General features: G+C 41.5%; 1 protein-coding gene across 1 annotated transcript in view; it reads left to right on the top strand.

Moving 5' to 3' along the window:
* The window catches only part of LOC117505150 (glucosidase 2 subunit beta-like), a 248,340-nt gene that overhangs the window by 182,446 nt on the left and 51,054 nt on the right, over positions 1-14,840 (top strand). Inside the window, exons 10-11 of the mRNA XM_034164700.1 lie at positions 3,293-3,362; positions 10,677-10,766. Coding sequence (XP_034020591.1) covers positions 3,293-3,362; positions 10,677-10,766 — 160 coding nt within the window. The remainder of the gene's footprint in view (positions 1-3,292; positions 3,363-10,676; positions 10,767-14,840) is intronic.

Genomic DNA, 14,840 nt, shown 5'->3' on the forward strand with positions numbered 1-14,840 from the left:
TGCTCCTGGCGCTACCTTATTGTGCACATTGCCTCGCCGGGCAATTTGGTCCTAGCAGGTGGTTATTATTGTTATTGTTGACAGAAACTCAAAGACCTTTTGTTACAAACTGCCGTAAACATTTTATTATACAAGTCCTCAACCTATATATTTTACTCCTGTCATCTCTGCTGTCAGAACAAGTTCAGCAGTTGAGGGCAGAAACTGAGGGAAAGGGAGAAAATGGAGCTGGAGGAGGGAAGACGAGGGTGACAGGAAGACTCGGAGGAGCTGGCGCCGAAGACGATGAAGGCAGACAGAATGTTAAAGTTGGAAGGAAGAGAATAATGGATGAGATAAGGAAGTGAACAATGGGAAGTTTAAGCATTCTGCCCGTCTTTATTTAAAGACAAGGCTTTTACAGACAACAAAGAAAACTCCTACATGTGCCTTGTAGTCAACATAATCTAGCTTCGAAGCCTGTGTGAGTGTGAGGTTCAAGGGTGGCTTCACTGCACTGCCTTTGTTTTCTGTAAACATGGTTGTGGCGCACACTGCGTGACTCTGGCTTCTTTTCTTAGAACTGTAGAGAAATTGCCTATTGATCTGCTTGCATGCAAACAGTGAAGCTGTAGTCTCTGGCTCATGCTATGTATGCACCGGAGACAAAAGATGGAGCATCCTATATGGTCTATATTTGTACATACAATAGGTTCTGATTTAATCACTGGGTGGCAAATGTGAAGTGCAGGATTCTGTTTGAAGTTTTATGCAATTTTGTTAAACTACTGTAGACATACGCCTCTTTTTCAGGTGTAAAATATAAATTAATCCATACTCAAGTGTGGTTGTATTTATTGGTCTAGAAGACACTGAAGTGATGATCAATTGTGTCATCTTCTTAAAATCAAACAGAAGACATTCAGGTCACATAATCCATAATCTCTAGAATCTATAGATTATGGATTCTTGACTGTCACCACCTTGATTTCAGTTCAAGTCCCATTCCTGTTCAAGTTGGAGCTCGTTGTTATTAAGAGGGGCCACTAAGTAATGTCTGATGATTCAAACACACCAGCTTTGTGTCTGACCATACCTCAGTTTTCCACCAACCCTGTGTTCACGTTAGCTACAAATGAGGGGGACAAGCCAGGGACGCCGCCAGGAATTTTGGGCCCGTGTAAAAAAATCTTACTGGGTATTACTGTTGCCAGCTGCCAGGCCGGCAGAAAATGTTGATGCTGTTTTAACTAAAACAACAGTGAAATGTATAAATCCAGCATTTTCTTCAGAAATATGAGCTAACATGGGGAGAAAAGTGAGCTAGCTTATGGACAAAGTTAGGAACAGACAACAGGCTAACATTCCAGAAAGAACTTTCCATCACAGGGGGAGGGGGAGGGTTGTGAGTGTTGAGAAATGTTTCCAAAACAAATGAACTTAGTGTTACCAGTACATTGTAATTAAAATATATGTGTGATTGTAAGTTTATAACTGAGTGTCATATTATTATGTTAGTATTATAATTGTATCAAGAGCCTCTCTGGGCCCCTGTCCATCATGGTCCCCTAGAATCCTTCTCCTCATTTTCCCTTTTCGGCAAGAATCCGTGAAGTAGTTTTGACGTAGTCCTTCAAAGCCTATAAAAAGTGAAACTTGATCCAGATCCAGATCTCCTCCAAAATTTGATGGAGTCTTCCATGGCCTGATGTGTATCTGTGTTGAAATTTTCGTCAAAATCTGTGTAACAGTTTTGACATAATCCTGTTAACAATAATCATTCAAAGCGTATATAAAGTGGAACTTGATCCACAATCCGGATCTGGAACCAGATCACCTCCAGAATTTAACAGGTTTTTCCATGGCTTAATATCTATCTGTGATGAAAATCCCTGCAGTAGTTTTGACGTACTCCTGCTAAAATCAAACAGACAGGCAGACAGACAAATAAATAAACACAGATGATTTCATTACGTCCTTGGCGGACGTAAACATGCCAAACATTTTAGCTTTTTACAGAAATACAGCTGTATTGAAGAGTATACCGCCATTTTGGATTATTTTGTCAAAGCGGTCAGTTAGCTTTATGTCATGCTGCCTTTTTATTCACTTTGGCAGTTGTTGTGTTGGTGTTGCTCAGCATTTGCATAAAATTTTGACCTCGAGTAGCTGGTGGAGTAGCAACTGTTGTTTCTTTGCGTTGCAAAGTCAGCACACTGATCGAGAATGGGTGGCAGGTCATCACTTTGCCACTATCGCTTGTTGCTAATGTGACCGCAGGATAACATGCCCACAAGGGGGCGTGTGGTGTAAAAACCAAAACACTAGCAATAGCACTTGCATTATTTTCTGTTCTTCTTTGTGCCGGGAGGAAGATGAGGCCCTGAGACTTTTTAGTGCTGCTGGTGCAAAGATCCTTGAGAGGTTGTACTCGCCCTGTGTAACCTGCTCTGTGTACTTCTGTACGCCTGACTGCACTGGGTTTTTCTGTTCCCTCCTCAGCTCCCCTCTCACCATCACGACTCTCTCAGTATACAACAGGGCTGCTGTGAGGGATCAAAGGTCATCCACTTGGGATTCTGTGTCTCCTTTTGTCATTGCCGAGGCTGATGATTGGTGTGTGTGTGTGTGTGTGAGAGAGAGAGAAATAGGGCAAGGGGGAGTGAATGTGAGTATGCAAGCAAGGGTTGAAGAGAACATCTCTGTTATTTTTTTTCTTCTTCTTCTTTCCATGAGAGTTTGAAGGGCTCGGTTAGGGTCGGTGTTCCAAAAATAGCCACTGGAGTTCATAGAAAAATCACATCCAGCCTGTCAGACACACCACATCTGTACCAGGTTTGGCAAGTTCTGGTACCAGGGGAATTGTGCGGGAGCGATCTTTATGGGCAACCATCTGAGACCACATTCCAGGAACATGTTAATTGGTATTCAGGCCACAACTGTGGCCCCTTTCCACACAGTCTTCATCTCCTTTCCACTGCCACGGCAAATGAACTTGTCCAATTCCAGAAACCCAGTAATTCCCCAGGTCCGTCAATGGGAGACAGTTAAATTGGAGTCTTCTTAGATCTCCTTTTTACTTCTGCTTCTTGAGGTGTTCATGCCGAATCCTGCTTTGGAGGACACGTGACAGATGCAAATAAGAGCACGCGAAAACTAATAACCCAGTGGGCCTTTTCCAGCAGCTACAGCATTTTATGTTTGCAGATGAGCTTCTCTCCTATTTCTAGATCTTCATACAGTAACCTGAAATAGCTGCTCAGTTGCAGTAGCTCTGCATTGTTAATTTGTCTGACCTCTTTGTCTTGTCAAGCTGCAGAGTGGGAGGCCACCAATCTGAAGAAGGTCGAAGAAGCCTATGAGACAGTCAACATGGAAATAAGGTATTATACGTAGGTTGTCAACTGGTCATATATTGCTAAATTCTTTACTGGGCCATGCGTTTTCTTGTTTGCTTGCATATTTGTAGGCAAGCTGGTGTGGTATCTATCTGGAGCTTAAAATAGACCATCCTTGTGTGCTAGAACAGTGAGGAAAGCTGCACAGTAATGAATTTATACTGTCATACCTGAGGCTGGTTTTAATGAGGAAAAACAAATGCTATTGGTGGCTTTCTGTGCTCTGGTGGGTTAGGGTTATTATCCACCACCAGAGTGGAAAAGGCAATATTGGAATGTGTTCCATCTATCCGTAATGTATCAGACTAAAAATAAAAATTAGTCCATGGGCTAGGAAGGGCCAGGTGCCCCTAAGAACTTGATTTAACTAAATCTTTCTGAATACCAATTTTCAATGAATACACTTTTATTTACATGACACCTTACTTGTTAGAACTGACCGGTTGGCCAAAAAGTTATTGTAATACAGAGAAAAATTCATTTGCTACTGGTTGACACTTTGCCTCGACCAGGATACCCCTTAAATAGAGTCAGACCACCCTGTTTATTTTTGTCTGTAGACCTGGGTTTGGTGCCCATTCATGCAGTCTGTGTGTGTTTGTGTCTTTCAACAAAGCGGTTCAGGGAGCCTTGGCTGAGGAAGTAACCTGTGTTCGTCTGGCGTCCAGGATGCGATGTAGACGCTCATCTGCTTTATGCTATAAAATAATTACCAGCACCAATGGGATTCAGGGCCTATGTATGACTTATTTATGTTGCTTTGATGTGGCACATTTGACTATTGACATTGTGCCGTGTCGATGTAAGGGTGTCATAGATAGCGTTATGATATGGCTGCGATGCTACACGTCCTCTGATTGGCTGATATTTTCCCATATCAGACCATTTACCATGACAATCGGCCCAGAACGCATATCACATTTGCGACTTTAAGATGAGAAGGTGAGGATGAAGTCCGAAGCCAGGTGGAAGGTGTAGAACGGGGGTTGGTATACTGCAAGTAATGATGAGTGACAGCTGTGATGATCAGCTCCACAGCATGCCACCTTCAAAGAGGCAGGAACCAAGGCAACATGCAACATTTCCCTTGTTAAACAAGAAATTTAAAAGCAAAATAAAACATAAAGCAAACAACGAAATTAAGGGCGATGAAGAGGACCATTCTCTGAGCAAATTTTTTTTACACTGATGAGTTTGAACTGGAGGAATTAACAGCAAACGAGCTCGACGTGAACATGCAAAATGTCCGTGCAGCTACAAAAGCAACCATATAATACACGAATTATTAACCTTACTTGCTCGGTCTGCACAGGAATACCAGACCTTGATGTGTTTTGCATGGACCTCACTAACGCTGGGCCCGTAATGTCAACACTTTGGCCTGATATTTTCCCGTACAGACCTTGCGCTCTGTTAATAGTCCTTTAGTATTCTCCAACCTCACTAATCTGATAATTTCCATGAAGTTTTTTTTCTCTCCTGGTTTAGACATCTAAGTAGTTCATGAGATGAACAAACTATTTTATTAAAGGAAAACAAATGACTTTGATATTGGCACTGTCATCCCACTAAACCTTAAATCTCCATATTAGTGCATGGTCCCTTTTTTAATCAGATATTTCATATATTATGTACTTGGCCATAACTCCTATAGCATTCCTTTAAAAGGTGAATTACATTGTAGTGTTGATGCATTAAAAAAAGACTTTAAGTCAAGTTGTCTGAAGCTGTTTGTGGAAATGAAAAATCAGGAAATTGACTGATTGTCGATAAACACAAGGTTTTAATTTGAAGCTTCGACATGGCAGTGCTTACATTTGGAAGTGATGTTGCAGCGTCTATGGCCCTCAAGCTTGCAAACTGTTCGTTACAGTAGGTAATATGTGGAGCCAACCACAAAGAGGACAGTTGGCAAAAGGTTACAATATTTCCCTCGTTTTGCCTACGTGGCAAAAAAGAGAAATAGAAGCAGGCATGACCTCAGTTGTATTTCATTTCCACTTTCTTTCTCTTGCTCCTGGTGAAGTTGCTCACTATCAGCTATGTGTGTTGGAAGCTATGATACAGATTTTCCTCACTCATTTTCCCTCCGACACTATGTGCTTTATCAGTGGTATGTAGATACCAGCGTGCCCTTGCATCCATTTCTTCATGGCACTTTTGGCTAATATGGCATGAAAGTCCAACCTAAGCCTTCGAGAAAATCCTGGAGTCTTTTGCATGATTATTGATGCAGTGTATCAATATTATAGCGCCCGTCCTGCTGTTTTGTCCTGAATCGTCCCTCTGCATCACCAACCTAAAGCAAAGCTATAGCACAACAATCCCCTTGTGTAAATATTTATGACTCAATTTGCATTTCTGAACTGTAACACTGGCAATACAGGCGTGTGACAAGTAAGAGTTTGGATTTAGTTTGGATTGTGAGGAAAAGCAGCCCTGAATGTACTCAAAACATTGGCATCACTGCATAAAAATCCTCACCATATAGGTAAATCATCCCCCCAAAAAAAGCATATTTCAAATACCTGATACGTTTGATATCAATCAATCAATCAATTTTTTTATATAGCGCCAAATCACAACAAACAGTTGCCCCAAGGCGCTTTATATTGTAAGGCAAGGCCATACAATAATTATGTAAAACCCCAACGGTCAAAACGACCCCCTGTGAGCAAGCACTTGGCTACAGTGGGAAGGAAAAACTCCCTTTTAACAGGAAGAAACCTCCAGCAGAACCAGGCTCAGGGAGGGGCAGTCTTCTGCTGGGACTGGTTGGGGCTGAGGGAGAGAACCAGGAAAAAGACATGCTGTGGAGGGGAGCAGAGATCGATCACTAATGATTAAATACAGAGTGGTGCATACAGAGCAAAAAGAGAAAGAAACAATGCATCATGGGAACCCCCCAGCAGTCTAAGTCTATAGCAGCATAACTAAGGGATGGTTCAGGGTCACCTGATCCAGCCCTAACTATAAGCTTTAGCAAAAAGGAAAGTTTTAAGCCTAATCTTAAAAGTAGAGAGGGTGTCTGTCTCCCTGATCTGAATTGGGAGCTGGTTCCACAGGAGAGGAGCCTGAAAGCTGAAGGCTCTGCCTCCCATTCTACTCTTACAAACCCTAGGAACTACAAGTAAGCCTGCAGTCTGAGAGCGAAGCGCTCTATTGGGGTGATATGGTACTACGAGGTCCCTAAGATAAGATGGGACCTGATTATTCAAAACCTTATAAGTAAGAAGAAGAATTTTAAATTCTATTCTAGAATTAACAGGAAGCCAATGAAGAGAGGCCAATATGGGTGAGATATGCTCTCTCCTTCTAGTCCCCGTCAGTACTCTAGCTGCAGCATTTTGAATTAACTGAAGGCTTTTTAGGGAACTTTTAGGACAACCTGATAATAATGAATTACAATAGTCCAGCCTAGAGGAAATAAATGCATGAATTAGTTTTTCAGCATCACTCTGAGACAAGACCTTTCTGATTTTAGAGATATTGTGTAAATGCAAAAAGCAGTCCTACATATTTGTTTAATATGCGCTTTGAATGACATATCCTGATCAAAAATGACTCCAAGATTTCTCACAGTATTACTAGAGCTCAGGGTAATGCCATCCAGAGTAAGGATCTGGTTAGACACCATGTTTCTAAGATTTGTGGGGCCAAGTACAATAACTTCAGTTTTATCTGAGTTTAAAAGCAGGAAATTAGAGGTCATCCATGTCTTTATGTCTGTAAGACAATCCTGCAGTTTAGCTAATTGGTGTGTGTCCTCTGGCTTCATGGATAGATAAAGCTGGGTGTCATCTGCGTAACAATGAAACTTTAAGCAATACCGTCTAATAATACTGCCTAAGGGAAGCATGTATAAAGTGAATAAAATTGGTCCTAGCACAGAACCTTGTGGAACTCCATAATTAACTTTAGTCTGTGAAGAAGATTCCCCATTTACATGAACAAATTGTAATCTATTAGACAAATATGATTCAAACCACCGCAACGCAGTGCCTTTAATACCTATGGCATGCTCTAATCTCTGTAATAAAATTTTATGGTCAACAGTATCAAAAGCAGCACTGAGGTCTAACAGAACAAGCACAGAGATGAGTCCACTGTCCGAGGCCATAAGAAGATCATTTGTAACCTTCACTAATGCTGTTTCTGTACTATGATGAATTCTAAAACCTGACTGAAACTCTTCAAATAGACCATTCCTCTGCAGATGATCAGTTAGCTGTTTTACAACTACCCTTTCAAGAGTTTTTGAGAGAAAAGGAAGGTTGGAGATTGGCCTATAATTAGCTAAGATAGCTGGGTCAAGTGATGGCTTTTTAAGTAATGGTTTAATTACTGCCACCTTAAAAGCCTGTGGTACATAGCCAACTAACAAAGATAGATTGATCATATTTAAGATCGAAGCATTAAATAATGGTAGGGCTTCCTTGAGCAGCCTGGTAGGAATGGGGTCTAATAAACATGTTGATGGTTTGGATGAAGTAACTAATGAAAATAACTCAGACAGAACAATCTGAGAGAAAGAGTCTAACCAAATACCGGCATCACTGAAAGCAGCCAAAGATAACGATACATCTTTGGGATGGTTATGAGTAATTTTTTCTCTAATAGTTAAAATTTTGTTAGCAAAGAAAGTCATGAAGTCATTACTAGTTAAAGTTAATGGAATACTCAGCTCAATAGAGCTCTGACTCTTTGTCAGCCTGGCTACAGTGCTGAAAAGAAACCTGGGGTTCTTCTTATTTTCTTCAATTAGTGATGAGTAGAAAGATGTCCTAGCTTTACGGAGGGCTTTTTTATAGAGCAATAGACTCTTTTTCCAGGCTAAGTGAAGATCTTCTAAATTAGTGAGACGCCATTTCCTCTCCAACTTACGGGTTATCTGCTTTAAGCTACGAGTTTGTGAGTTATACCACGGAGTCAGGCACTTCTGATTTAAAGCTCTCTTTTTCAGAGGAGCTATAGCATCCAAAGCTGTCTTCAATGAGGATGTAAAACTATTGACGAGATACTCTATCTCACTTACAGAGTTTAGGTAGCTACTCTGCACTGTGTTGGTATATGGCATTAGAGAACATAAAGAAGGAATCATATCCTTAAACCTAGTTACAGCGCTTTCTGAAAGACTTGTAGTGTAATGAAACTTATTCCCCACTGCTGGGTAGTCCATCAGAGTAAATGTAAATGTTATTAAGAAATGATCAGACAGAAGGGAGTTTTCAGGGAATACTGTTAAGTCTTCTATTCCCATACCATAAGTCAGAACAAGATCTAAGACATGATTAAAGTGGTGGGTGGACTCATTTACTTTTTGAGCAAAGCCAATAGAGTCTAATAATAGATTAAATGCAGTGTTGAGGCTGTCATTCTCAGCATCTGTGTGGATGTTAAAATCGCCCACTATAATTATCTTATCTGAGCTAAGCACTAAGTCAGACAAAAGGTCTGAAAATTCACAGAGAAACTCACAGTAACGACCAGGTGGACGATAGATAATAACAAATAAAACTGTTTTTTGGGACTTCCAATTTGGATGGACAAGACTAAGAGTCAAGCTTTCAAATGAATTAAAGCTCTGTCTGGGTTTTTGATTAATTAATAAGCTGGAATGGAAGATTGCTGCTAATCCTCCGCCCCGGCCCGTGCTACGAGCATTCTGACAGTTAGTGTGACTCGGGGGTGTTGACTCATTTAAACTAACATATTCATCCTGCTGTAACCAGGTTTCTGTAAGGCAGAATAAATCAATATGTTGATCAATTATTATATCATTTACCAACAGGGACTTAGAAGAGAGAGACCTAATGTTTAATAGACCACATTTAACTGTTTTAGTCTGTGGTGCAGTTGAAGGTGCTATATTATTTTTTCTTTTTGAATTTTTATGCTTAAATAGATTTTTGCTGGTTATTGGTAGTCTGGGAGCAGGCACCGTCTCTACGGGGATGGTGTAATGAGGGGATGGCAGGGGGAGAGAAGCTGCAGAGAGGTGTGTAAGACTACAACTCTGCTTCCTGGTCCCAACCCTGGATAGTCACGGTTTGGAGGATTTAAGAAAATTGGCCAGATTTCTAGAAATGAGAGCTGCTCCATCCAAAGTGGGATGGATGCCGTCTCTCCTAACAAGACCAGGTTTTCCCCAGAAGCTTTGCCAATTATCTATGAAGCCCACCTCATTTTTTGGACACCACTCAGATAGCCAGCAATTCAAGGAGAACATGCGGCTAAACATGTCACTCCCGGTCTGATTGGGGAGGGGCCCAGAGAAAACTACAGAGTCCGACATTGTTTTTGCAAAGTTACACACCGATTTAATGTTAATTTTAGTGACCTCCGATTGGCGTAACCGGGTGTCATTACTGCCGACGTGAATTACAATCTTACCAAATTTACGCTTAGCCTTAGCCAGCAGTTTCAAATTTCCTTCAATGTCGCCTGCTTTGGCCCCCGGAAGACAATTGACTATGGTTGCTGGTGTCGCTAACTTCACATTTCTCAAAACAGAGTCGCCAATAACCAGAGTTTGATCCTCGGCGGGTGTGTCGTCGAGTGGGGAAAAACGGTTAGAAATGTGAACGGGTTGGCGGTGTACACGGGGCTTCTGTTTAGGGCTACGCTTCCTCCTCACAGTCACTCAGTCGGCCTGCTTTCCCGGCTGCTCGGGATCTGCCAGGGGTTAACTAACGGCGGCTAAGCTACCTTGGTCCGCACCGACTACAGGGGCCTGGCTAGCTGTAGAATTTTCCACGGTGCGGAGCCGAGTCTCCAATTCGCCCAGCCTGGCCTCCAAAGCTACGAATAAGCTACACTTATTACAAGTACCGTTACTGCTAAAGGAGGCCGAGGAATAACTAAACATTTCACACCCAGAGCAGAAAAGTGCGGGAGAGACAGGAGAAGCCGCCATGCTAAATCGGCTAAGAGCTAGTAGCTACGCTAAGCTAGCGGATTCCTAAAAACACGCAAAGTGAATAATGTGTAAATAATTTAGAGGTGATTCAGCAGAAGGAGTGCTTTAGTTAAGGCACGTAAAGATTACACTGGGAAACAAATCGTAATCTAGATAACTAGATCAATCTAACTGCGCAGATTAAACAGCTAACAGATACAGCAAAACACCGCTGTGCTCCGGAACAGGAAGTGATACAATACCGCAGTGAGAGCCATATTGTTTACTGTGTGTAGTTTTTCTGTTTGTTTGTTTTTTTCTTGTAAAGGCTAAAAAGATTTCCTTATGATTGTTGACTGAAAGTGTAATTATGATTGACAAAAGTGTTTTTGTTTCCCCAGTGATCTACGGAAGAAGCTGGCGATAGACTACGGAACCGATTGGGAGTTTCTGTTCCTGAACAGTCAGTGTTATCAGCTGAAAGTATATGAGTGAGTACGACCAGTTTGTTATTGGATACATATGTGTTTGGATTATATTACTAAATTAACTTTCTACACATTTGTGAGAGTTATGGCTCTTTGTGCATCACGTGGTTACAACAGACAAAAGTACCAGTGTTGTAGTGCCTTGATGCTCAGTGCTGCCTTTAAGGTGACTTAAAACACATTTTTTTCAGGCCTTTGCCTTTGATTTGAGATTCATGCCTTTGGCCATGAACTTGAGGTTTCAAAGCCTCTGTGACCGCAAGAAAATTCCAGGCATTTTCAAGCCATGTGGAATTGTGCTATTTTAAAATACAATTTAGTTGCCTATAAAATCTGCACAATATAAAATACCGTTACTATAAACAACTGCCGTTCTTGAAGTCACTTTCTTAAAATACCACATTTTGGATAAAAAAAAGAGTCTTTTTTGTTTTAAAAAAAAAGTGTTTTTCTGCCTTGGTATGCAGCCATGCCGTTCATGTACACCTGATCCCATCCTCTCTCAAAGGTTAAGCATAGGAGTTCCTGTACCTACTTGGCTGGGAGACCACTTGGGAACACAAGGAGCTATACATGATTTTCCTTGTAAAATTGGAGTTGCATCAGGAAGGACATCTGGCATGAAACTTGTCCCAAACCCCAACGTGGATCTCTACCAGTGCTGCTGTGGTGATCCAGAACAACTGGTCAGCCAAAAGCAAAAAATAAATCAATACATAAAATTATTTATATCTTGGTCTTGGGGTTTCCTTGGTTTGACCCTTGGAAATCAAAGCCCTCACCTTTGTCTTGAGGATTTGGGTGTTTACAACAATGCTAGCTACTGAGGAAATTTGATGAAATGCACTATACCTGAAATGTTGCATATTTAAAAGGCTGTTTGTTGCTTCTCACATTTGTTGAGTCTTAATTTCTAAGGAATCAACCCTGCGCTGGGGGATTATTGACGGTATTGTCTTGTTGGCAATATAATCCTAAAGTTGGACACAACACACAAAGGACACATCCAGGCTAGACAAAGTGATCAGGTGGGCTGGCATGGTTGGCATGAAGCTGGACTCTCTGGTTATGGTGCCAGAGAAGAGAACACTGGACAAACTGCTGGACATTATGGATGATGTTAGTCACCCTCTGCACATCAGCAACCAGAGGAGCCTCGTCAGCCACAGACTGCTCCTTCCCAAGTGCAGGACCAACAGACTGAAAACTCCTTTAATCCCTCAAGCCCTCAGACTGTACAACTACTCACTCAGGGGGAGGAGGAGTAACAGGAAGACAGAGGACAGGAATGAGAGGAACAGTAGTAGCCAGTAAACCAGTAGTGCTCAGTATCTCTGGTATTTATATTTGTGTATTTATATTTATATTTGCAAATTGTTTTTTTTTTTTTTTTGTTGTTGTTAACTTTCATTTTTGATACTTTGTGTACTTCTTATCCTGTGTGCTGCTATACAATGCTGCTGGAACCTCAGTTTCCCCGAGGGAGTCTTCCAAAGGGATTAATAAAGTCTAATCTAATCTAAAATATCTGTGTCATAGCTCTGTAATGCGGTGTCACTTTTAGATTATTTACAGAAATTCCCAGTGGTTTAATCTAATACTGGTGTCACACAGGAATGATACAATTGTGTATTATAGCCAATGACATTAAGAATATAACAAGAAAGAAAATCAATCAATCAATCAATTTTTTTATATAGCGCCAAATCACAACAAACAGTTGCCTCAAGGCGCTTTATATTGTAAGGCAAGGCCATACAATAATTATGTAAAACCCCAACGGTCAAAACGACCCCCTGTGAGCAAGCACTTGGCTACAGTGGGAAGGAAAAACTCCCTTTTAACAGGAAGAAACCTCCAGCAGAACCAGGCTCAGGGAGGGGCAGTCTTCTGCTGGGACTGGTTGGGGCTGAGGGAGAGAACCAGGAAAAAGACATGCTGTGGAGGGGAGCAGAGATCGATCACTAATGATTAAATGCAGAGTGGTGCATACAGAGCAAAAAGAGAAAGAAACAGTGCATCATGGGAACCCCCCAGCAGTCTACGTCTATAGCAGCATAACTAAGGGATGGTTCAGGGTCACCTGATCCAGCCCTAACTATAAGCCGTAGCAAAAAGGAAAGTTTTAAGCCTAATCTTAAAAGTAGAGAGGGTGTCTGTCTCCCTGATCTGAATTGGGAGCTGGTTCCACAGGAGAGGAGCCTGAAAGCTGAAGGCTCTGCCTCCCATTCTACTCTTACAAACCCTAGGAACTACAAGTAAGCCTGCAGTCTGAGAGCGAAGCGCTCTATTGGGGTGATATGGTACTACGAGGTCCCTAAGATAAGATGGGACCTGATTATTCAAAACCTTATAAGTAAGAAGAAGAATTTTAAATTCTATTCTAGAATTAACAGGAAGCCAATGAAGAGAGGCCAATATGGGTGAGATATGCTCTCTCCTTCTAGTAAAATGTATCCATTAATAGCCATCTTATGAATCTCTTGGACTTACAGTTGTAGAAGTGGGTAGGATGTGGAATTGAAAGTACTACTTGCATATTGCCAGTGGTCATAAATCCTAAAATAGTGTGATTACAAAGCAACAGTCCTAAAGGTTAAGCATTCAAATCAGAGCTTGTTTAGCTGGACCCATGTCCACATTTCTGTCCATATCCAGCTTCCATCCTGCCTCTACCAGCAGTCTTGATTATGAGTTTTAAGTACTTCGTGGGAACGTTTGAAATCATAGACCTGCAGTTTTGTAGAAATGCCCAATTATACCGTGACTCAAACATTGCTCCTTTTTTTGTGAGAATTTGTATTGAACTCAATCAGTGTTGTATTGAATGAATAGACTTTGAGTCGAAATGTGAAAGGATTTTAAAGTGCAATCGCAAAGTCAATGTGTTGAGGAAATACTTGTCTTTTCAGCATTACGACACAAACATTGTGAATGTGAACCGTTTCCTTAAAGATCCACCATTTAAAGTTGCGAGCCGTAAGTCACCCCCAGGGAAGCCAAGCCGCTAAATCAACTAAATTTGCTCAACAGAACGAGCTTCTTTTTTTGCTGTCTCTTGCCGCATCCCTCCGGCCCCTGCTGGGGTAGAATCTGTTCTCCTCAGGACTGCTTGCCAGCTGGAGCTTTAGAAGCCGGTGGGTGGTTGCATTATTGAAAGAAAATTATCTGAGATCTGCACTGCAGATATGTTTTCCAGCCGTCTGAGGAATCAGTGGTTTTTTCCCATCCCATGTTTGCTTAGTTTGCAGTTTAGGAGTGAAACTCGTAATAAAAAAGCCCATAATAAAGATTACTTGAGATTAGAACCCTTAATTTGAGTCAATATTGTCATCTTGTTTGGATTTGCGGGATCTTTCCATTTCACCCTCAAAACAAACATCCTGTACCGTTACCTTTTTTGTACCCTTCAGGGGTTGTGTAATTTTTCTCATCACTGAACAGCAGGATGTCCGTGAGTGTCAGCTCGGTTGACAGTCCTCTGATTTACCAGCGCTCTTTCAGCAATGTACCGGTTTCTCCCCGTGCCTCACTTTAGCCTTGCTTATATATTTATTTTTGCCTAAAACCACTATCCTGAAAAGACACGCCGTTGACCGACACATAAACCAACGCCTTTCTGTCGCACCCCCTCCTCTGCCCCAGAGTACTCGAGGAACACAGCTCCACTCGCTCTCCAATAATGGAGCAGAATCACACACGCTCTCCGGCTTTCTGATCATCAGTTGAAACCATCTTGCATCCACCCTCCTGAGTGTTTAGCTCTTGCGGCTTTGATTAAAGTGCTTCTCTCTCTCCCCCTCGCTCTGTTTTTTTTTTAAACAGATTGGCAGCCAGTGTTTTATAAAAGTGCTCAAAGCCATAAAAGTTTGCTGAGCTGAAAACCTGCAGCTCTTTAATAAAACTAATGTCTGTGTGTCATTTGCGGGAAAGGAATTCAACTGATACTGCCAACTCATAAAGAAAAAAAACACCAAATCAACCAGATATAACTATAAATATGCACCATGTTCACTTGGCCAACCTTCTATCTTTACATATGACTCGTTAAAAACAGCACCCAGCTAGCCACGTAGG

Source organism: Thalassophryne amazonica, chromosome 23 (genome assembly GCF_902500255.1).
Source record: "Thalassophryne amazonica chromosome 23, fThaAma1.1, whole genome shotgun sequence".
Lineage (NCBI taxonomy): Eukaryota > Metazoa > Chordata > Actinopteri > Batrachoidiformes > Batrachoididae > Thalassophryne > Thalassophryne amazonica.